Here is a 25065-nt window from a genome sequence, read left to right on the forward strand (position 1 = left end):
GTCTGTCTGTCTGTCTGTCTGTCTGTCTATCTATCTATCTATCTATCTATCTATCTATCTATCTATCTATCTATCTATCTATCTATCTATCTATCTATCTATCTATCTATCTATCTATCTATCTATCTATCTATCTATCTGGTTTATATACTGCCCTACTCCCGAAGGAACCAGGGTGGTTTACAAGGCAAAATGTAAAAACAATACAATATAAAATTAAAATAAAATTAAATTAAGTCTAGCCCCCCCAAAAAAAATTAAAATCACAATTTAAAAACATTTAAACCCCTCAGTCCACACCAGATAGCTCAAAGAGCCAGGTTTTTAGGTCCCGGCGAAATGAACGAAGGTCGGGGGCAGTCCGGAGTTCCATTGGCAGTTATATTGGGTCCATTACTGTATTTAATAGGCAGGCTGGACAGTCCTTTTACGATTGGTGGTATACGATCTCACTTAGTTGTCCCACTTATGCATCCATCTGGATAAGTTACAACTTTGAGACCTTCTTCAGGGGCAGACTCTTTCAGTATCACAAACATGAGGTTATGGATCACTGGGGCTAGGCTATTATCTTCCAGGTAGAGTCATAACTGGCTTACCAGTCAAAGCAGCCACTTGTCCCTCTGGAGGCAGACTAGAGTTGAGGAAATTCCAGTGTGGTTGTTCCCTTCAGAAGAAAAGTTACCTTGTCCATTGAATGAATGATGATCCAATTTTAAATCTTAAAGGAGAAAGGGTAGGTGGCTGAAATTACCAAATTAAACCTTAAAGAGTTGAAGAAATATAGCATGTGTAAGTGTGTGTTATGTATACTTTCTTTGGAGAGCAGGCAACAGAATTTCATTTTTAACGTGGGCCAGTGTACTCATAGTAAAAAAAAATGACAATAAAAATTATCTTATCTTATAAATGGGAAACCATAAGATAAAAAGAATTGAGTGGCAGAAGGGGAAAGGGATTTTATACCCCAAACATCAACATAAAAATAAACCTTGGATATAATGTATTCAAGCGTAGGTCCCTCTCATTAGATAATGCCTGAAGAGAGGCATGTAGACCAATACTGCCAATGAGCTACAGATGAAACTTGCATTAACTGTAAAGATCCTCCTCCTGCACTTTCAGACTCATTAGAAAGTCTGCACATAACAGCCTATTCTTCAAACTGAGTATTACTGTTATTCCCTTAGCTTCAGTCATATTGGTCTGGCATATTATAAGTTCTTTTTAATGGATCTTTGTTCGTGATCATAGGCTATATCCAACTGCCTGTTACAGCTCTGGAGGGAAATGGGGCCCTTCACATCTGGTGACAAGGAAAGGGTAGTTTTGACTTTGCACCCGCTCTACGCACATAGATGAGAAAATACAGCATAATGGCCCTTCATTGTCAGAAAACTCTTGATCTTCCTGAGATGAATACAAATGACAAGAGTTTGGCAATAGCTATCACACTGGCATTGTGCTGTAACCTACATACAGTTAAGGAAGGATAAATATTGGAAAAAAGCTTGAGAGGTACAAACATTAGTTTTCCCTGTAAATGGGAATCATTAAAGTAGCAGCCTTTTCATCAAATTGTATGTTGAATAAAGAGAAAACAGATGCATTTTGGAATATCACAAGCATACCATGGATTAATGCAAACTAGAGTAGATGACAAAGGAAATATTATTAATTATAACAATATATAAGGATACTGTCAGGTTTAGGTTAGCTTGATATGTATTACATCTCTTCCCAAGACTAGCCTTTTCAGCAAGTCATGTTTAAGCAGTTTATGACTTACTGCAATTAACAAGCCTAGTCATTGTTCCCGGGATATTAAAAATCCCTTCTTTTGCACAACTCTGTGGGTCCTACTTAAGCGATTCTGTAGCTTTGGATTTACTTTCAGTAATTGCAGTAGCTTAGGCCTATTTACAACACATCAGATTCATAACAAAAATATTGAAATTATATCAATCTTAAAAACTGCTGCACCTGTTCTAAGGGAGGTTGCGGATTATTTGCAGAACTGCACATTCTACCAACATACATGTTTTTCCCCCCAGACAAGCGGGAGAGATCTACAGTAGGTGGGCTTTACATTGATGTTCCCCCCAATTACTGAAGTATCCTTTTTAACACGCAATCCTTTGCTTTGGCTGGTTTGTGATGAAGTACACTTGTCACCAGGTAGAGCAAAAACTATTTCACTTAGCTGGGAAGCATGATGGAGCAAGTTATTTTTGCTGGACTCAATAATTGAGAGCAAGTTTTCACAAGTGTATTATTACAGCATAGCAAAAGTTCTAGATTAGGAATCTTCATTGATGAGCCATGGAGGCGCAGTGGTGAGAACGCAGCATTGTAGCCAAGCTCTGCTCACACTGCCAGGAATTTGATTCCTTCCATCCTGACTGGCTCAAGGCTGACTCAGCCTTCCATCCTTCGGAGGTTGGTAAAACGAGGACCCAGATTGTTGGCCACATGCTTGCTCTGTAAACCGCTCAGAGAGGGCTGTAAAGCACTGTTGCCGGCATCAAGCTCCCTTCGTCCTGTGCGCTCCCACAGGGAGGGTCTTCTCAGGGTACCGCCGGTAAGAGATTGCCGGCAGACAATACCCAGGGGGAGGGCCTTCTCTGTGGGTGCGCCGGCCCTTTGGAACCAGCTGCCTGTAGAGCTTAGGACTGCCCCTGACCTCCGTTCATTCCGCCGGGACCTGAAGACCTGGCTCTTTGAGCTTTCTGGCCTGGACTGAGGGTATTAATTGGGGTTTTAACTGGTTTTTAACTAGGTTTTTTATATTCAAGGTTTAATATAATCATTTTAATTGTTTTAACTTTTGTAATTGTAGTATTGTTTCTTTCAAAAAACCTTGTGAACCGCCCTGAGTCCTATGGGAGAAGGGCGGTATATTAAGTCTAATAAACTAAACTAAACTATATGTCTAAGTGCTATTGCTGTTTTATAAGAAAATTTTAAATCTATAGCTTGTATTAGAATCAATCAATTGAGAAACAAAACATCCTTACATTCTTCACTTTCTTTGTAACAATTTGTGATTTTTGAAGCCATTAAAAAATGGCACCCAGGATGGCTTCTTTGCCCTTATTAATAGTTGTCATTGGTTAATTCATGCATACAATTAATTAATTAATATGATCAAGAATTCTCAGCCTCAGAAAATGTTTTGTTCAATAAAGGCCAACTTGCTTATGTCTTTATAAACCTGGTTAGGACTTGGATGATGATCACCAAGTGATCTAAACCTGTAGATTAGATTGGGAAATTAATGAGTTAATTTCAGCTAAGTAGCAATATTTTATTACAGCAGATTTGGGATAAACCTGTTCTGTCTTTTAGAATTTTTCATGTACTCATTAAAACACACCATTATTTCAGCAAAAATTAATCAAATTCTTTCATGATACTACTATCACTCTTGGATCAAAACATAATTCAGAATAAATTCAAGAGTTCTCTATAAAGTGAAGCACCTTTTGAACTTTTGTGGAAATATATATAAGCCGCCCAGATTCATTGACCGAGATGGGTGGTCATAGAAACTGAACAAATAAATAAATAAAATCAGGATTCAGTGTCCTTATGAGTTATTAGAAGCAAAACATGAATGCTTTATGTCTAGCTTCCGTCTTCAGAACAGCACTGTCTTTTGCTGTAGCTTTCTATTTCCAACAGTTACTTTCCACAAAGAAATCCATGTCAATAGATCCATTTACAGCACAGAAGATTGTGAAACAAATTATATCTGCCTAATTAATCTGAACCTATTCTTTCCTCTTCCTAGGAAATAGAGAAGACACTTCCAGGTAACAGTTGAGCTTAATGAAAGTTTGAGGTGGGCAAGCTTTTAGCTAATTTTGTATAAAGGTAGTTCTTACTTACTGACTACATTTGGGATTGGCAACTCTGTCACTAAGTGACATGGTTATAAGGTGAAAAATCACTTCTAACGTAAGAACTGTAAAACTGAACTCAAAATCATCAGCAGATTTAACACTATATTTGAGTGATTAAACAAAGGCCAAGATTTCTGATATTACTTAATGGTAAGTTATTAAACAATTTATAAATGTATGAATATTTTTATTATATACAATAATGCTATCAATGAACAGGATATTTTCTGCTCACTCTTTCCCAACATCTCCACAGCAGCAGTAGGTGACTTACACATTTTATGTGCCTCTTATTCAGGAAGTACTTTGTACATCTTATAAAATAGACATTTATTCAGAAGAGCTATGCAATAATGTGTTTGCTTATTTGAAAGATGCTAAAGAATCCTGTGGAAGACTAAAAAGTATTTTTGTGGTGACTATTCCAAATGTGTTTTTAAAACTACAGGATAAAAATTCAAGTGCATATTATGTCTAGTATTTTTCCATATGTAACTTCTGTGCATGTGGTTTACAAGTTAACTTTAATTCAAATAATTTAAATCTGCAATACACAGCATCCTCTAGTGGATACTTAAGTGTTGCAATTTGAAAGTTTCTTTCATGAAAATATTCTTAAACCAGATGTTTACTGTATACCCTTTTCTGAGATACCACAGATGTTAGGCAAATCCATTACACCCAATAGGCATTTTTTTACTGGAAATTGGAAGCACCAGAAAACGGAAAAAAACATCTAAAATCAAATGACCACAGGATGCTGCAAACGGCTGTAAAGGTGAGCCAATTGCCAAGCCCCAAAATGCAAAATGGTGTGGCTGTCATAACTTCAGTTTGGATTGTAAATAACTTTTGTCTGGGTCCATTGTAATTTTGGTCACTACATTTCTAAATCGAGGACTACCTGTAATTCAAAACGCTACTTAAACCCAGAAATGATCATTTTAACTTATGTTCTAGTTTTAAGGATTTTGTTTGGGTGATAAAACAGAATGTTTTACTTATGGCAACCAAGCCTGGAAATGAATTTGTAGCTAAAGCCATTTTATAGCACACCTTTCAATAATCCACTGAGGCTTAGACTATTAGTCTCTGAAACAGCATTCAAGATGCTATTTCATATCTAAAGTTTTAACTGGAGTCTTCTCCAACTGGCAAGTGAAGAATGTGAGGGCATATATGTATGAATGTATTCATGCCCTTCTCAGGTAACCAGTGACCATGGGAAGTGTGTCAGCAAATGCATCCCAAATAACTGCTGTATTTCAATATATCTAAATACACTTTTTACATTTTCATGTATATATGTATTGTTTTTTATGTTATAAAAAACCAGTATCACTCAGTATCACTTTTCATGAGATGGGCAACCATATATATTTGATTAATCAATCAATCATTCAATTAAAGGAAAACCTTACTTATCCCTCTTATATCAGACCTTTGCCTTTCAAAAAAAGCCAAGTTAGATTACAAAAGGATTCATCTCAGATCATCTTAGCTTATCTCTATTAAGAACAATTTAATCAAGAAGTAGCAAAAGGAAACAATTTTATTCTGAAGTTAAAATGCTATTCAATTGAAATAGAAGCAGGTCAGTGATGGACATGTCAATTTTTTATTGCCGGGCAAATAAAAATACCGGGATTTGTGTATAGTGCAGAAAGTTAATGGTATGTTAATACCATCAATTCAAGTACTGGTTTGGCACTCATCTTTTAAAAGTGAGGCAAAAACTACAATATTTTATGCAATCCTTGAAGAATGCTTTATGCACAGTATAGATAATTTTGCTTCAACCACAAAGAATAAATTCAACCTCTCTAATATGGCTATTGGAGATCAAGTCATTGACTTGGATCAAAGCAATTGCATTTGAAAAAGTGTTCCACAATTTGTAAATTTCAAATGGGTGGGGGTGGGATAGTTTCAGTAATGCACACAATCTATCCAAAGGTTCTGATCTGACATTTCAAATCACTTCAGTTTGATGCTTTGCTGCTCCAGTTCTGAAATTGAATGAAACCTTTATCCCTTTAGTACAAGGATAAAACGGATAAGGGATGGATAAAAATGCAATATAAATTTAATATTTGCTTCTGAGTTACATTTAAAAAGACCTATATTTCATGAAGTTAAAGACTGATTTATAAGTATTTGAAAAGAAGTACTAAAAAGAAAGTCTTACAAAATCAGATTTGCAATTGATCCATAACACAACTTTTTCCTTGAGCTTTGCCTGCTAGAAGACCACATAAATGAATCACACTACAGCACTGTAAGGCACTGTATGTTTTTCACTTGTTTTGGAATAAAAAAAACCCCAAAATATATCCACGTTACAGCAGCCTATTAACTGAAGAACCCATTCCAGCAAAGCTGGCTTGGGAGACCTTATCAGTTAGATTTTTTCAGTATCTATTAATTCCCATCTGTATCTGCTCTTGAGTAGGCCCTATGCTTTTTCCCAGTTTTACTGCATTACACTCAGCTTCTTCCATGCCATTGATGTTCACATTTTCTCGGCACTGGGATTTTCCGTTGGACAAATTGCTGGGTAAAATGACAGAACTGCCAGAGGTTTGGCAATTTCAATACTAGTTTCTGACCTGATTTCAATATAGCGTGGTGTTTTTGGCAAGGCATAAATTTCTACATTTACCAAGAAAGAAAACTGGACACTAATCCGGTCCCTAATCTGGCTCTCTTTTCAAGGGCCAACATGACCAGTAATTCTATCCGCATGCTTCTCATTATACCAGGTATTTTAATTTGGTCTATACAATACACAAATCGCCTTACAACCACTGATATATTCCAAACAGATGTCAAGCCTTCAAGGAATTTTACAAGGAGTCGATAACCCTTAAAAACTTTATGGCTACTAGTCCTATTTAGTAGGTGATACCCTGAAAGCAAGCAATGGCTATCTGGTCTCTAAAGAAGCACCATCATTGCAGCTTAGAAGAACGTATGAAACTATCTGGAGATAAAGGGAGTCCCTTAGGTGGACAAGAATTTGCATGGCTTGTAAGTCACTATTCCAGACAATAAGCATTTGGAACAATATGCAGGTCCTACCGTACCTGGCTTCAATATACTCATCAAGCAGGAGATTTAACAGTTTCACATCGTACCTCCTAGCTTAGAATTTATTTTGATCTCATGGCAAATAAAACTTGTTAGGAGTACAGTAACTTCCAAGAGAAATACTGCATTCAACACTTGTCAAGAGATAAAAATAATACAAGACAAACTATAAGCAGGTTTCCTCTGTGGCACTGTTGGCTGCCTCTGTTCAGCACAACATTGCAAGACATGACCTTAATTCTTCTTGTAGAGCAACATGACCTGAGATTTCTACCAATAGGCTATTATCATCCCAGGCAGAAGTAAAGAAACAGTCAAAAGGCAGCACTGAAAACACAGACTGTGCTTGACTAGACATCTGTGTGCTCTAAGTGTGGTATCCTAGGGGGAAGAAGTCATGTATGTGCTTATCAAAAGAACACACACACACCCCAACCTGAAAGAATGGATAATTTGGGAGATGATTTTTGAGGAGGGGGGAATTTCCACACACACCCCGCCCCCCCCCCCCAACTCCAGGGAAAGAGACAAATATCACGCTGCAACAAATACCTGTCCGCTCTTCATTTAAATAATGAACCCGGAAAACCTTCAAGGAATTTAGGGACAAGACTGTGCAGTTTGAAGTAGGGAGAAAAGGCTCTCAGATTAAACCGATTTAGAGAATTGCTTCAAACAATAACAAAGAACAGAAGATGTTTTTTTTCTAAAAATGTTTTTTTTTACACGTTTTCCAGCTATTTATAAAACAGCAACTAAACACCAATAAAGTCTGAACCGAAGGAATGTGCTTCAGGGGAAAAAAAATTCACACATTTAAAAGAAGTGTTTCTATTAGTGCCGTATGCCCGTGTCTTTTTGTGTAATTGTTAATCTCTTTCACCTGATTTTTTTTAAAAAAAACTTAAAAACACTCTTTGCCAGTCCCTAGGTCCATGACTCGGTATTGCGTTTAGAAGAGAAGTGCTCCCATGCTGCCAACTTCACTCTGCTCTTTTACAAAGATCTCAAAGTATTGGTAAATGATGGTGACAGCCAACAGGATTCCTGTGCCTGATCCTATTGCCCCAAGGAAGTCTGCCAGCACAGACAGGGCACCAATGCAGAGGCCACCAAAAGCGGCGGCTGTTGGAATGTATCTGAAAAAGGAGGAACAACAAAAAACAAGTCAGACCAAAAGATTTAAGGGAAATTGTCTAGTCTAGTGGCACAGCTACTGCAGAAAATACTTAGTCCTCAATAGAGCCTTGGTGGAGCAGTGGGCTAATGCCTCCTTAAGTAACACCAGCTGCCTGCAATTAGTGCAGGTTCACATCCCACCAGGCTCAAGGTTGACTCAGCCTTCCATCCTTCCGAGGTAGGTAAAATGAGGACCCAGATTGTTGGGGGCAATTAAGCTGACTTTGTAATAATGCCGCTTGGGGGTGTGTGTGAAAGCCCTAATAAGCAGGCATATACATAGAATGAAGGCTACTGCTAAGCTTGTAAGCCGCCCTGAGTCTTCGGAGAAGGGCGGGATATAAATGGAATTAAAATAAATAAATAAATAAATAAATTTGAGTCTGCCCTTTATGCTCTTATGCCCCTGCAGTCATTATGCACGGTGCCCATGTGACTGCCTTGCTCAACAACCGCTACCTCAGTCCTCTCCTTAGGTGGGGTTGCTAAGAGTTTTATTCTTGACACTGTGTAGGTCAGAGGTCCCCAACCTTTTTGGTTCCGTAGACAGGGGGCTGTGGAAGGGGGAGAAGAGGGGATAATTTCACGCATGCAACCTAATTTCACGCTCTGCGCGCTCGCCCACCGTGTGTGTGGCCGGTGGGTTGGGGACCTCTGATATTAAGTTGTTAAATGAATTTCTCTGTCACATACATGAAGGAAATTATTTGCTTATTTTAAGAAGCAAGAATCAGTAGAAGAAAAAAAAAGCCCTTTTCAAATAAGCAAATGATGAGGTTTATTTCCTTTGCCTTCCCAAATATAAAGCAAGCATTCTCAGGAATCTTACAGGGAATTTCAGTAACAAGGATAGAGCACAAGGGCATTAAATCTTCAACGTAATTTATTTCCAGTTCTGCTTCTCTGAAGCAAAAGAAAGCTCAAATGGCAATACAGATTACAAAAATGCTACAGATTTATAACTCACCTGTTGAGTTCATGAACCATGGAGGTTTCTCTGTGACCCCTCATAACCATCTGTTGCTCTTTCAGTTGTTTAGCGACCTGTATTCCAAAATAAGTTTTTTAAAAAACATTTCGTGAAAGAGAATCAGTATGTTCGGTTGCTATAAAAATGTAAGAATCTTTGTAGTCCTTAAAATCAGAAATACTACCAGGGATAGAGCAACTGAACAGAAAAAAAGATATAACTTACTAAGGCATATTGCCATCTACTCAAGTAACCCCAGAGAATAATTTCTAGAAATAAAGGAGTTATAAACATTTATAAACTCATACATGAAAGAGACTCTGGTCTCCTGAACAGAATAAATAGCTATAGAATGAGCATAGCCAGGAATTTATTTCAGCCAAGATTTTGAGTGTGGGATTTATGCTATTTACTTACATCTTTTGCAGACGAGCCGGACACTTCAATCCAGGTTTTAGAGAAAAAAGCACAGGAACCCAACATAAACACAATATAAACAACTGCATGAACAGGATCGTCCAAAACTGATGAAAAAGACTCAGGGGGCGACAAGTAATAACAAAGGCCACCAACAGGATATGAACGGGCAGGACCTCCAGTCGATGTATCCTGCAGTGAAAATAGATTGCTTTCAGCAAAATTGCTTTCTCAAGTCAATAGGTAGTACACAATTGCTAGCAACCAATCTAGTCATGTTAGCAATATTTATGTATAATAGTCATGACTCTTTTGTTGCATTGCAAAGATGTCAGCATGCATTGTTAGCATGATATAATAAAATAATGCTAAAGCTAATACCAGAAGACAATACAAAGGAACTGGTAATAAGACAAAACATTAAGTAAGGTTCAGAATGAAAGGCCATCTCATCTGTAAGACAAATGGTAAATAAAAATCAGATAGTGTAATTCTGTACGGGTCTACTTAGAAGAAAGGACTAGAGAGTTTATCAAGTTTTTAAAAGCCTGGTACTATGAAACTTTTCTCTGGGGCGCCTTTGCTAGAAGCACTTTTAAGTTCAGAGTTATGGAGAAGAACTTACAAGATACTTACAGACCAAGTACCCAGAAGGCTAACCAATATGTTGCCACTAAAACGAGCAGAGAGCATCTGAGAAATTACGTACAAGTTGGAAACCAATGCAGACTGAAGGATAATGGGAATATTGGAGGTATAGAATAACTTGATTGGATAGGTATTGTACTGGCCACGGTAGCGGGCAGATTTTATAGGGAGGTCCACTCTAAATCCCTGTGGATTGTAAAAAGAAAGAAATTAAAATGTAAATCCAAAGAATTAAATGTAATTCACAGAAGTGCTTGCCCCAAGCATCAATCAAATCAAGGTAATTTTTAACAAGCAATCTCAAACAACAAAATGTAATGTTTCTCTTTGTTAGCTTATACAGGGAATCCCTCTTTAGCAACCACAATTGGAACCCGCAATTTGATTAAGTGGTCACCAAGTGAAACCAGAACTGTGATAATGATCTTACTTCAGCTGGCAAGAAATATCCAGAGTTTCAAATTAGCTTTACACCAAGATTAAAAAGATAAAATTTTGCATCTTACAAATTTATGATTTTTCAAACAATGAAATTAACAAAGTTTAACAGTACTGATAAACTGAACAATGCGTAAGATTCTGAATCATTAGTATCTACTCAAATTAACACAGTATCACTTTTGATCTACAATACATTTTGCATTTCTCCAATAAACCTTGTGGAAAAATTCATTTCTTCATATTTTGGTGATGTGTTAATAAGCATTTCATCAGAACCTAAGGTAAAGGTAAAGGTAAAGGTTCCCCCGCACATGCATGCTAGTCGTTTCCGACTCTAGGGGCCGGTGCTCATCTCCGTTTCAAAGCCGAAGAGCCAGCGCTTGTCCGAGGACATCTCCGTGGTCATGTGGCCGGCATGACTAGACGCCAAAGGCGCACGGAACGCTGTTACCTTCCCACCGCAGTGGTCCCTATTTTTCTACTTGCATTTTTACGTGCTTTTGAACTGCTAGGTTGGCAGAAGCTGGGACGAGTAACAGGCGCTCACTCTGCTACGCGGCACTCGGGATTCGACCCGCCAAACTGCCGACCTTCTGATCGACAAGCTCAGCGTCCTAACCCACTGAGCCACCCCGTCCCTCATCAGAACCTATATGGCCTTAATAAAAAAAAAACACCTCCCCAGGCCTGAACAGAGTATAAAAATATGTTAAACTGTAAATCATCGTTCTATACTTCTACACACCTGGAAGTAAATGACAACAGCAAAGACAAATATGGTGGAAATCAAGTTCATGAGGTTGGGGAGATTCTGCCGATAGAAGGCTTCCCTGAGAGCTCTAACTTTGTCTGTGCGAGTAGCCAGCAGATGGAACAGGGCGATGATGGCGCCTTCAAACTCCATGCCTTTAAGGAACAGGTGAAGAAATCATTAACTACTGCATGAAAAGCTGTTGATGCTTTACAGTCCTTGCCTTTGAAAGCTGGCATTTTACATTATCCCGTTTACTCCAATTACTTCTACAATTATTGATTCATTCTCTAAAAACAAAAGATTAAAACCCAACATTTCCTTCTTAGACATATGACTATCAGCATTAATGTAAACACATTGTAAAGCTACCAACGAATACAATTTATTTTATTTATGCCAGATTAAAAGGACAATAAGAAATTAGCTAAAACTGAGAAAACATACAGAAATAGGTTAAGAAACAAAGAAGTAAAATGGCAACAATTTTAAGAAAAAGCAACAAAAGGTTGTAAACTACATGAATCACTGTCTTCTAATTGTTACCGTTATTGTGTAGAATTAGTAATAGTAGAAGTTGTAACAATAACAATGTGTTGGAAATGACCTTGGAGGTCATCTAGTCCAACCCCCTGCTCAGGAAGGAAACCCTATACCATTTCAGACAAATGGCTGTCCAGTCTCTTCTTAAAAACTTCCAGTGTTGGAGCATTCACCACTTCTGGAGGCAGGTTGTTCCACTGGTTAATTGTTCTAACTGTCAGGAAGTTTCTCCTTAGTTCTAGGTTGCTTCTCTCCTTGACTAGTTCCCATCCGTTGCTTCTTGTCCTGCCTTCGGGCGCTTTGGAGAATAGCTTGATTCCCTCTTCTTTGTGGCAGCCCCTGAGATACTGGAACACTGCTATCATGTCACCCCCTAGTCCAGGCCTGTCAAACTCGCAATGTCACATGACGTCGCACGTCCCCATTGTCAGCAATGGGGTGGGTGCGGTTTCAGCATGACGCATCCGGCCCATGGGCCGGCAGTTTGACATGCCTGCCCTAGTCCTTCTCTTCATTAAACTAGTCATACATAATTCTGCAACACTGATAGAAATTTCTCTAAACTAGTCTCTTAGTAGGAAAAGCACATTCTTAATGGAAAGTTGTTCTGAACATCTAATAATTGAGGAAATCATTACTAGCTGCTAGACAAGGGGCATCTCAGAACATGTCTGTTTTTTTGTCTCTGGGCATATCTAAAAATGTTCTTAATAAAAGTTATTCTAAAAACTCTCCCCCCTATCATCTTCTGAGGTAGAGCATCAGACAGAAATAAAGGGCCCCTCTATAAAGGATTAAAAAAGACCTATAAACCTATTTGGGGATAAATTCCCTGATTGAAGGTGTTTTTTCAGCATTCCTGATCCACATAAAATTGGTCTGCAGCATACAAAATAACTATTTTTCTGGGAAAAAAACCTGTTTTGTTTTTTTAAAAAATTAAAACATACAATAACAAACTGTGCATATTTTGATTTACTACCATGTCTGAAACTAGCCGGTGTGGTTTGAGGATTTTATGTGAACTAGGCCACATTTACCTTTTCAATAAACTACTATTAAAACAAACTACAGTTTGATATATTAAGTCTGCAATATATGCATTGCCAAAGAGTCTCATCTGCACATGTTCTGGGAAAATACCTTTGAAAAAAGCCACTAATGCTAAAGTGTAATATACAAAGTAGTCAGTAAGGAGTCAACATGATTAGCACTGTGCCATATTTACTCAACAGAATGAACTTTCCTTACATGCAAATGTAAATATAACACCTAAAAGTGCATTATAATGTATTTCTTCTTTCTGGGCTACATTTTTTCTTATCTTTCCATAAGCACCTTTAAACATCATCAGTGCAAATCATGAGATGAACTGTTCAGGACCTTCATAGAAGTAGCCATTCTAAAGCTTGAATTTAAATTAAAGGGGGGAAAAATGCTTTGCTGCTTGGTTTTCCATACAAAAGGCAAGTACTCACTTGAAACTCCCTGGGTTTCCTATAGCTATTAGTATTGCTAATAAACCTCCAAATGAGAGATTCAAGCTTTCCCAGTCAATTCTTGCATGAAATGCCAAATAAATGAAATCTACTTGCAATATACACATTTTCACAGAGGTATTCAGGGTTTCAGGCTTCCTTAAAGATACTGTAACATTCCAGCAAATCAGTTACACTACTCCTTATCCTTACTAACTTGCATTTTTTCTTTTTCAGAAGATACTCAACATAGTATGCTGCTGAACAAATAGGAAGAGCTTAATTTTTTTTTCCTGTTTCCTTCCAAGGGATTGATACATGTCTTATCAAAGAATGATTACCTCGGCCAGTGTTCACTGTAGTTGGGCTGAACGCTTTCCATACAATAGTCTCACAAATATTAGTAGCAATGAAGAGAGAAATGCCAGAGCCAAGACCATAGCCTTTCTGCAGAAGTTCATCCAACAGAAGAACTATCAAACCAGCAACAAAAAGCTACAAGGAGAAACGTGTAATATATAAATCACTTAAATTAAAAATTACTAATTACATACAATTCAGAAACAGTTAAACAGGAACAGCAAATTTCTATAAATACTTGTCTGTGGAGATCGCTTAGTAATTCATATGAGGGCAGCCATTTTGGGTACTATGTTTCTGTGGCCAAAGACGTTCCTCAACCAAGTTGATTAATTCTCTTACCTTTTCAATAGTTGTTACTGAAAGGGTAAGCATACAGTTGTGAAATAATAATAATAATAATAATAATAATAATAATAATAATAATAATAATAATAATAATAATAATAATAATAATAATAATTTTATTTGTATACAGCCCTTCTCCCGAAGGACTCAGGGCGGTGAACAGGGCAATAAATACAAGAATACAAAAATTAAGAAAAGATTAAACAAAGTGCCCAATACCTTAAAACAATAAGTTAAAATACGTTAAAAGCAATAATAAAACCCAAAACCCATCAGGCCAGGCTGGCTTGTTCAAACAAGTAGGTCTTATGACCCCGTCGGAAGGAGCGAAGGTCGAGCGCCGTCCGGAGCTCAACCAGTAAACGGTTCCACAAATCCGGTGCACCCACAGAAGGACCTCCCCCTGGGGGCCGCCAGACGGCATTCTCTGACCGTTGGCACCCTGAGGAGGCCCTCTCTGTGGGAGTGCACTGGGCGGAGGGAAGTTGATGCCGGCCGCAGGTGCTCCCTAAGGTACTCCGGACCCATGCCATGTAGGGCTTTAAAGGTCATTACCAGCACCTTGAATCTCACCCGGAAGACAACTGGAAGCCAATGTAGCTCACGGAGCAAAGGTGTAACATGGGAGTATCGGGAGACTCCCAACACAACTCTCGCGGCTGCATTCTGCACCACTTGGAGCCTGAGTGGTCCTCAAGGGAAGCCCCATGTAGAGAGCGTTGCAGTAGTCTAATCGAGAGGTCACGAGCGCATGAGTGACCGTACGCAAGGCATCTCGGTCTAGATAGGGCCGCAACTGGCGCACCAGGCGAACCTGGGCGAAGGCCCCCCTAGTCACAGTTAATATATGATCTTCTAAAGAAAGCTGTGAATCTAGGAGGACTCCCAGGTTGCGAGCCCTATCTACGGGGGGGTAATAACTCACCCCCCATAGAAAGAGATGGAATATTCTGAATTTCCCGAGATGCCGGTACATACAGCCACTCAGTCTTGTCAGGGTTGAGCCGAAGCCTGTTCCTCCCCATCCAGACCCGAACCGCCTCCAGGCAACGGGACATCACGTCGAGGGCATCACTAGGGTGGTTTGGAGTTGAAATAAAAAGCTGGGTGTCATCAGCATACTGATGATACCCAACTCCAAAACCACGAATGATCTCACCCAGCGGCTTCATATAGATGTTGAACAGGAGAGGCGAGAGGACCGACCCCTGAGGAACTCCACAAACAAGAGACCTCGAGGCCGACCTCTACCCCCCTGCCAACACCGACTGCGAGCGTCCCAGGAGATAGGAGAACCACTGAAGAACCGTGCCTCCCACTCCCAGTCCCCTGAGACACCGCAGCAGGATACTATGGTCGATGGTATCGAAAGCCGCTGAGAGGTCTAATAGGACTAGGACAGAGGAATGTCCCCTGTCCCGAGCCCTCCAGAGATCATTCACCAGAGTGACCAATGCCGTCTCCGTGCTGTACCCGGGCCTGAAACCCGATTGGTACGGGTCTAGATAATCTGCTTCATCCAGAACCAGAGGGAGCTGATGCGCCACCACGCTCTCAACAACCTTCGGAAGAAAGCGAAGGTTGGAGACAGGACGAAAGTTGTTTAACATAGCTGGGTCCAAGGCAGGCTTCTTGAGGAGAGGTCTCACCACCGCCTCCTTCAAGATGGCGGGGAAACTACCCTCACTCAAAGATGCAGATATAACCACCTGGAACCAGCCTCGTGTCCCCTCCCGAGCTGCATAAAACAGCCAGGAAGGGCACGGGCCCAATAAACACGTGGTGGAGCTCAGCCTCCCCATAATCCTGTCCACTTCCTCCGGAGTCACAGGATCGAACTCCTCCCAGATAACATTGACAAGACCACCCATGTCCTGATCGTCAGACTCTGCCCAGTCGGAGTCCAAACCGGTCCGAATCCGAGCGATTTTGTCCGACAGATGTTGACTAAACTCCTCGGCACAACCCTGCAAGGGTTCCTCTCTCACCTCCTGATTAAGGAGGGAGCGGGTCACCCTAAACAGGGCGGCCGGGCGGTTATCTGCGGACGCGATGAGGGTAGCGAAGTGATTAGACCTCGCCACCCTCATCGCCGCGAGATAAGACCTAATATAGGTTCTTAGTCGCAATCGGTCGGATTCAGACCGGCTGGATCTCCAACAGCTCTCTAGGCCCTGTCTCCGACGCTTCATCTCCCGGAGCTCCGCGGAAAACCATGGAGTCCGCTGGGATCTGCACCGGGTCAGGGGCCGCAAGTGTACAACTCGGTCAAGTGCCTCCGTGGCTGCCCTTTCCCAGGCTTCCACTAAGGCATCAGCCGAGCTGTGAGCAAAGGAGGCAGGTGGGGACCCCAGCGCTGCCTGGAACCTCAGGGTCCATTAAGCGTCTGGGGCGGAACCATCTAGTTGGTTCAACACACCCATGGTGGGGAGTGGCAAAACGGAAGACCAGCCACAGGAGATGATGATCGGTCCATGACAGGGGCAAAACAATTGGAAAACCCCCACCAAGATCATCTAACCACCGTCCAGATAGAAAAACCAAATCAAGGGTGTAAATGTGTAAATCTCTTTAATATACCCAGAAGTGAGAACCTTCCATAATAAATTTCCTGCTTAAGAAGGAAGCCTCCAGGTGACCGTCAAGAACATTTAACATTCTTGCAGAGAAAGGTCTGGGTTAAGCAAGTTTGCAAAAGGGCCTGATTTCAATCTTTAAATTTTAAATATCTACAGATCCTAGGTTTACATCCAGAAGTGTTTTAATAACTTAAAAGTTACCTGAATGGTGATAAGGAGACAGATTCCTGCTCCCATCTCTGATGGGTCTCCATACATCCCAGTCATTACATAAACAATAGATTGTCCAATAGTAATAATCATGCCAAACACTGGAAAAGAATTACAAGACAAAAAAGTGAATGCAATTTAACATTCCAAATTTTCTGAGAGGTCAATTTATATAGTCCACTGTCTGGATCTGCATGAACTAGAATAAAAATTGTTTTAAATTTCCTGTTCCTTACATTTCTGTGCCCCATTGAAGAGAGCTCTGTCTTTTGGTGTATCCCCAACTTCAATTATTTTGGCACCAGCCAATAACTGCATGATGAGACCAGATGTGACAATGGGAGAAATGCCTAGCTCCATCAGTGTGCCTGTTGGAAATCAAAAACAGAGTGAAAGATAGGATCTACCAATCCTTTTCTGCTCAGACCTACACAGATAACTGGCCGTCTCAAGACATTATAAAGATGGGGAAACCATTTAAATTTTCAATGGAACTTCATTCTTTGCCATTTTGCAAAAACAACAACAATCATTCTGTTATATTATCAAATTAGGAGAAGCTGCTTTAGCAAGGCAAGCTGAAACTACAATTCATTTTGAAGAATGAGTCAGCCTCATCCTCTAGAAATGCATTTCCCAACCTATTGAAGCATAATAATTTGACACAGCTTTTTAAAAATACAGAAAATGCTGGTTGTAAAGATTCTGCAAATATGCTAGTATTTCCAGGCAAATCAAAATTTGTAAGAATAATCAAAAGAATTTTGAACATTTTTGAAATTTGAATTTTGAAATGTCCCCATGTAAAAATTTGCATTGCCAATAACAAATAAAAAGTGGGAGCTAATTTAAAGAATCAATAAAATGTTTAAGATGATATATTAACACAAAAACAAATTTGCTTTAAGTGACCTATAGAACCCAGTTAAAATATATGATGAACCAGTATTATACTAGCCTTATCAATGTCCCTCTATGCATGTTTCAAGCATATTGCCCTGCAGAGAAAAGAGTTTACCAGATTATGTGAGCTAAAAGATGCTGATTTTCAGCAGTTCATCAAGTTAAGGGCAGGGAAAAAAGGAAACCATGGCTCTTTTAGCTCTGCTAAGATACCAGTAGCTTCCGATTCTTTCTGTCCTTCAATTCCAGGCAGTCCACTTAGCTATTAATATATAGCACTCTGTGTGCGCACGTAGAGACGGGCCTTCAAGTCAGCATTGGGCAAGAGTGACTGGCCCAATGTCAACCCAGCTGGCTTTTTGCCTAAGACAGAGCTAGAATTCACAATCTTATGGTTTCTGTCCTGGCACTTAAATATTATACAAAACTGGCTCTCATATAACATTGAGCTGACACAAAGTAATGGAAATCTCCAATCCTTTTTTACATTTAAAATTTCTCAGCTCCTGTTCCAATGGTAAAATTAGTGAAATAATATATGTGAACCTCTTTAAAATGACCCAAAATATACTATCTTCTATATTTGTAATGACAGCATCATTACGGCCAACCTAAAAACCCCATTTTACAACCACAATATCCAAACAAAAATAATGCATGTTTAAGTACTATGATTAAATGGGATATTGATTATTACTGAAGCCAGTGGGAATGCAAAGTGCTTAACTCACTTAAAGGAGAAACCCAGTTTGGTATACGATAGACAGAAATGAAATTTAGCAACAAATAGATTGTTAAAGTGAATTTCAATACCTCTGTTGGAAGCCAGAATTACTCTTATCCAATAAAAGGGATCAGCTGAATCTGATGACATAATACCAAAAAGGGGAATCTGAATTTAAAAAAAAACAAGCAAAATTATCATAGGCGTGGCTCTCTAGCTTTTGTTTTAATGAAAGGCTTGAAGTAATAAACAGAAAATACCTGGCAGCAAACCAAAAAGATGAAGAGAGTGATAGCTGTCCATAGCACCTTTTCTTTAAACTGGATCTACAATAAGAGATGAAATTGTGAAAATAATTGTCATTGCCAACATTTGGCTAGAACAAAGCATGAAATTTCCATGTGAAAAACAGCTAATATTGTACATGACTTTCAAGAAGCTCGATTCTTCTTTTCATTGAAAACTCTCCAAAAATGCTAAATAGAAGGCCAAGGGATCAGCCCCCTGCATGAAAATTGCTGTGATATAGGGTTATATCCGTTATAATAATTTGGAGACCATAAATGGAACATGTTTAATATATTTAAATTTCCAACATTTCCATGCTGCTTTTACTAAAAACACACACACAGAAGAAAATAACATGAGCAGGACTTTGGTTAAAAAAAAAAGCTTTCCAATTAAAACGATCCTTTAGTTGACCCCAGAGAAATTACTATATTTGGCCAGTTAGAAATCACAGGTGGAGGCATAGTAATGCTAATATCTATAGGTAAAATGCTATATACTGTAGTAAATGTTATCAAAAGTGATAACCAGCATATTTTCCACCTATACTACTAGGCAAGGACCACTATAAGAACAGTTCTCTGGTGCCTTTCAGGCATGATATTATGGCAAAATGAAAACCAACTAGCCTCATTCATTGGGGAAAAAAAGAACCATTTACAAACAGCTTGCTGTCCCTCTACTCTTCCAAAAGCAACATTTAATTCTGCCAGTTGGACTAGCAGCCTGGATTGTGGAAATGAGAAAAGTGTATCTTGAATTCTGCCACCAAGCAAATGATAAATCATTTTATTCAACCTAAAAAATAAACATGTTGTATTTCAGTTAATCACACTGCTATCATTTGCCAGATACTCCTTTCTGCCTAGCCATTCAAACCCTATTATGTTCCTTTAAAAAAAAGGTACTAAAAGGGCCTAGGGCAGTGGTGGCGAACCTTTTAGAGACCGAGTGCCCGCACACAGAGGCCAGCGAGCGCATGGAAGCCTGCCGGCCCCTCGACAGGCGCACTCTGGGGCTCCGCAGCCCGTCACCAGCAGTTCAAAGAAGCTGCCTCCGAGATGGATGGTTGGCCGACAGCTGAGGAGGCAATGCAGTGGGTCGTGCCCAGGAAAAGGAGAGTATGAGAGGCCAGGAGGGACGGGATGGGGGGGAGGGAAACCAGCCGTGCCGGGATGCATTCAGCCACGTGGGACCTCGGCGAATTAGGCAGCTGGTTGAAGAGGGACAGTTACCACCTCTGGGGCATGGCGCAGGTGCCCACAGAAAGAGCTCTGAGTGCCGCCTCTGGCACCCGTGCCATAGGTTTGCCACCACTGGCCTAGGGGTTTAATTGAATAACTTTGAAAAAAACAGAAAAAAGGACAAATATGTCTCTTTCCTATTAACCTTTTATAAATATTTTGGTAAAACTACAATGCTATAGTGCATACATTACCTTCCTTTCTGGTTTTTGAATTTCTGGCAAGATAACGCAGAAGGGCTTGATTACTTCAAGGAATTTAACTGTGAAGAAAATTGAAAAATTAAGCAGACATTCATCAATTAACAAAGATAGGTAAAAGGTAAAGGTTCCCCCGTACATGCGTGCTAGTCGTTTCCAACTCTAGGGGCCAGTGCTCATCTCCGTTTCAAAGCCGAAGAGCCGAAGAGCCGCTTGTCCAAGGACGTCTCTGTGGTCATGTGGCCATGATTAGACACCAAAGGCGCACGGGACGCTGTTACCTTCCCACCGTAGTGGTCCCTATTTTTCTACTTGCATTTTTTTTACGCTTTCGAACTGCTAGGTTGGCAGAAACTGGGATGAGTAACAGGCGCTCACTCTGTTACGCGGCACTCAGGATTTGACCCGCCAAACTGCCGACCTTCTGATCGACAAGCTCAGCATCCTAACCCACTGAGCCACCGCATCAAAGATAAGATTCCTCAAAAAGAAAAATCTTAGCTTCTTCAAAATTTACTAATTGCTAATCTATACAGTCATCTATGCAATTATTTATTGGACTAGAAGACCTCCAATGTCCCTTCCCTCTAATTCTATCATCTTGAATAAATGAAACATAGAAAATGATCTGGGCAGATAGACACGTTTAGTCCTATTTTGTACTTGAAGAAAAATAAATGGAAGGTCATGACATCATATACAAATTAAGTAGCTACCTCTGCTATATCTGTGCTCTGAAGTCAAAGACAATCAAAACAAGAAGTAATAACAATGGCGTACCTAATTTGTATTGTCTTTAATTTCCCAACAAGAACAATTTGTAAGAGCACTGTGACTGTTGCTATTGATTTCACCATTACCTGTGATGTTCCACAAATATTAAAACTACAGGACTTCCTTCAAGTCACCTTGTGCTTATCGTTCAAGCAATTACAAATGCAGTGCTGGTAATATGAATCTATATGAGGCAAGCTATTTAAGGTTTTTTGGGGTCTGGTTCTAAATAACTTAAAGGAAGTCAGTAAGGAAAAAAAATCAACAAATGCAATTAAACAAAAATTGTAAGAACAAACACATTGATAATATTTAGGACCAATCAACAACTTTAATACTAGTTGTGGTGTAATACATTTGGATGTCTGTTATGAGAAGGATGGGCCAAGAAGTTAACAATTCACATCCACTTAAGCCTGCTCAAATACAACCCACTGGGAGGTGAACTCTAGTTTGTCTCAAAACATTGTCAGAGGGAACTCAGGAAGCACATTTCGTGTGAGATTTAGGTTTTTTGAAACAAGCACAAGACTGACGTCAGTAGTAGATGATCAATCGGGATGGTCATTGTGTCATTTTCTGTGGATAATTGCCTTTTAAGTTTCAACATGTGCAAAAAAGTTACAATCAGATGCAGAAGAAAAGTTGTTCGGTTTGCTACTACAACCAGGTCCAGACACAAGAGCAACCCCACGTCTCTATGTTGTGAAAGCATCCCCCCGACAAAGCAGCGTATTTTATTTGCGATTACACGAAATATTTCAAAAACTCAGATTTGACCCTACAAGAAAATTCGAACCTAGTGCATTTTTCCGACAAATGCTTCCTGTTTTGCAAAATAAGGATACTAGTCTCTGACAACTGTTTGACCTATTGATGGACGGACCACTTAAGAGCTCAGCTGAACTATTTTTTGAACACTGGCCGTTAGCGCTGTCTCGGGATTTTCAAATTTCATCAAGAAATGACCCCGACACCATCTGTCTGGCCAAAAAGCCCTTCCCAAAGCTCTGCTGACACCCCCGTCCTAGAAGTCCGAGAGCCTAGCGGGCGCAACATGGCGACCACCATTCAGAGTGGTGATCCTGCAGCTCCACAGACCGTCCCCAAACCACTGTCTTCCCGCATCTCCGGGCAGGACACCCGTCACCTCCAAGCCGCCATTTCGTCTTTCACCCTCAACTTCCCCACCCCGTAACCGGTCGTCCCCTCCCCAGCAGCTTCTCCGTTCCTCCTCGAGGCTAGCTCGACGAACGGCCGGCTCCTTCCCTCCCTCACCCGACCGCCACTCCGCGCCACAACCGGCTCTCGCAAGCGCCCACATCGCCGTCCGGCGATACTCACTCCCCATCTCGGCGCTCTCGACGCGGAAAAGGAAGGGCCGAGCGGCGGCAGAAACTCCAATTCTCCCCTCAGAGAGACACGTCAGTTGAATGGAAGCCCCACCCTCCGGCGTCCTTCCGTTTCCTGCCACGCACTGGTAACCGCCGGCAAAAGCCCTGTTCCTCCGCGCAAGCGCACTAAGGCTTTTGAAAGACCGACCTGCTGCATATGCTTTTCTCTAGGACGGTCTAGGACAGGGGTAGGCAACCTCGGCTCTTTTATGACTCATGGACTTCAACTCCCAGAATTCCTGAGTCAGCTATGCTGACTCAGGAATTCTGGGAGTTGAAGTCCATGAGTCATAAAAGAGCCGAGGTTGCCTACCCCTGCTCTAGGACTACAATTCCCAAAGCCCTTTGGAGGACGGGAAAGGCTCTCTTGGGAAAATGGTACGGCGATTTCAAGTTCGTAATTACGGGATCTAAAGGAATACTTTTCCCCCTTGTTCGCGCTTTATACCGCCAGCCAAGAAGTAAAAAGTGGTTTGCTTCCTGGTCGCCAGCGTGGCTTGAAAAGGATTTTGTGTTTTGTTTTTTTTCTGCAGCTTTCGGGGGGGCGGGTCTACGAAGAGTAACTTGCCACGTGTTATTCACAGTCGGAATTTTTGTGTGTGAAGTTACAAACAAAATGAAACAGATAGATAAGCAAGTATTTTACAGACTATGCAGCTAATTCAAAATACTGAAAAGTATAAGGTAGACAATCAGATCTGCAAGAATTGGAATTATTCTGTTGGAATTGTTCAGCGCTTTCTGGAAGGGCTGGCGGGCAGAAAGCCAGATTTACTCCTAGTCCTTCAGCAGAACTTTGCCAGGCAATGCTGCACATTTTTGAACGCCCTGCCTATTCCACAGGATTTAATGGGTAAATCAGATGCCACATGATTTTTGTGTTTTGAGCAACAGCATCCTCGCAGAAAAAATTTAAAGAAATAAAACCTTAAAGCCAAGGGTCAACATACAGAGGCAGAAACTTAGTGGCCCAGTTTGTACATCGCACTAAGCCATATTTTCTAACCATAGTTTATGAACTCTGCATACAGTACATTACATAAAACCAAAGTGAATGACATTAGACTGGTTAATACAGTTCATTAAACTAAAATGTGATTACCTTTTCTATGTCTTACCATGAATGAAGTTAGTTATTCTGATTTGTTGGCTTAGTTTATGCAAACCTGTCTGGGGAATTTTGAGAGATGAAATCCAAAGACCAAAAGTTGCGGAGATTGGACACTGCTGGTCTAGATGTGTTGTCCCCCAAACCAGACCTTAGCTTGATGTCGAAACCAATTGACCACCAAACATAAGGTGTGAAAAAAATCACTTTTATTTTGGTACCAAGATATAAGGGCCCTGGTTTTGAAAGCTGCCAAGGTCTTGATTACAGTTTTACAGCAATTTTTATAGTCAAAGGTGAATTATATAAACCCTTTTGTCCTCCCCCGCATAATTCCGTGTGCTGCATCAACCTCGAGCTCAGGGTAGGGGAGGTGGTGTGGCGGTCATTATCAGAGAGACCCTCCATCCGCGGGAGGCCATTGCCCCTCAGATAGACGGATGTGAATCCCTCCTCTTAAGGTGGGGTCCTGGTGGTCAGTTGGGTCTACTTCTGGTATACCTCTCTCCAAGCTGCACAGCAACGGTTCTACCCAGACTACTTGACGCCCTCTCAGGATTGGCGGTTGAATTTCCAAGACTTATGGTTCTGGGAGACTTTAATCTACCTTCCCTGGGCAGTGCATCGGAGGTGACCCGAGAGTTCATGGCTTCCATGACAGCCATGGACCTGACCCAAATTATTCAGGACCCGACTCACGAGGGAGGAAACATGCCTGATCTTATTTTTATCTCTGGGCAATGGCTTAATGGACTGGGTGGGGTTACTCTAACATCTCAACCCATTTCATGGACAGACCATTATCTCCTGCGGTTGGGCCTCCGTCACGTCACTCCCCGCTGTCAAGAGGCGGAACCGACCAGATGGTTCCGCCCCAGGCGCCTGATGGACCCAGATAAATTCCAGATGGCGCTTGGATTGATTCCCACCTCCCTCTCCCACAGCCCGGTCGAGTCCTTAGTTAATGCCTGGCAACAGGCTGCTTCAGAGGCTCTCGACCGCATTGTCCCTTTGCAGCCTCTGACCCGGCGCAGGTCCCGACTCGCTCCTTGGTTCTCCAAGGACCTGCGGGAGATGAAACGCCGGAGAAGGGACCTAGAGAGCATTTGGAGAACCAGTCGGTCCGAGTCTGACCGAACACAGTTAAGATCCTTTTCTAGATCTTATCTTGTGGCAATGACGGTGGCAAAGCGCGCTTACTTCACCACCCTCATTGCGTCCGCAGATAACCGCCCCGCTGCCCTATTTAGAGTGGTCCGCTCCCTTTTAAATCAAGGGACGGGAGAGGACCCCCTACAAGGATGGGCTGAGGAATTTAGTAAATATCTGGTGGACAAAATTGCTCAGATTCGGGCTGGTCTGGACTCTGGGCAGTATCTGACGAGAGGAAAACGATGAATTTGGCCGAGAACATTTGGGAAGAGTTTGATCCTGTGACTCCGGATGAAGTGGACAAGATCATGGGGAAACTAAGTGCCGCCACATGTTTGTTGGACCCGTGTCCCTCCTGG

The 25065-nt window shown here is 40.9% G+C and overlaps 1 protein-coding gene across 1 annotated transcript; it reads right to left on the reverse strand.

Moving 5' to 3' along the window:
• Window positions 1-5973: 5973 nt before the first annotated feature.
• Window positions 5974-22492, reverse strand: SEC61A1 (SEC61 translocon subunit alpha 1). The gene is made up of 12 exons (XM_081321112.1): window positions 22397-22492; window positions 20273-20340; window positions 18807-18872; window positions 18636-18714; window positions 17156-17287; window positions 16911-17020; window positions 13764-13917; window positions 11396-11556; window positions 10198-10395; window positions 9562-9753; window positions 9142-9218; window positions 5974-8134 (listed from the first exon to the last, which is right to left on the reverse strand). The coding sequence occupies exons 1-12, from the start codon at window positions 22401-22403 to the stop codon at window positions 7948-7950; spliced, it is 1431 nt and encodes a 476-aa protein (XP_081177238.1). The 5' UTR covers window positions 22404-22492; the 3' UTR covers window positions 5974-7947.
• Between the last annotated feature and the right edge of the window lie 2573 nt (window positions 22493-25065).

Source organism: Vipera berus (assembly GCF_964194415.1).
Source record: "Vipera berus genome assembly, chromosome: 2".
Classification (NCBI taxonomy): domain Eukaryota; kingdom Metazoa; phylum Chordata; class Lepidosauria; order Squamata; family Viperidae; genus Vipera; species Vipera berus.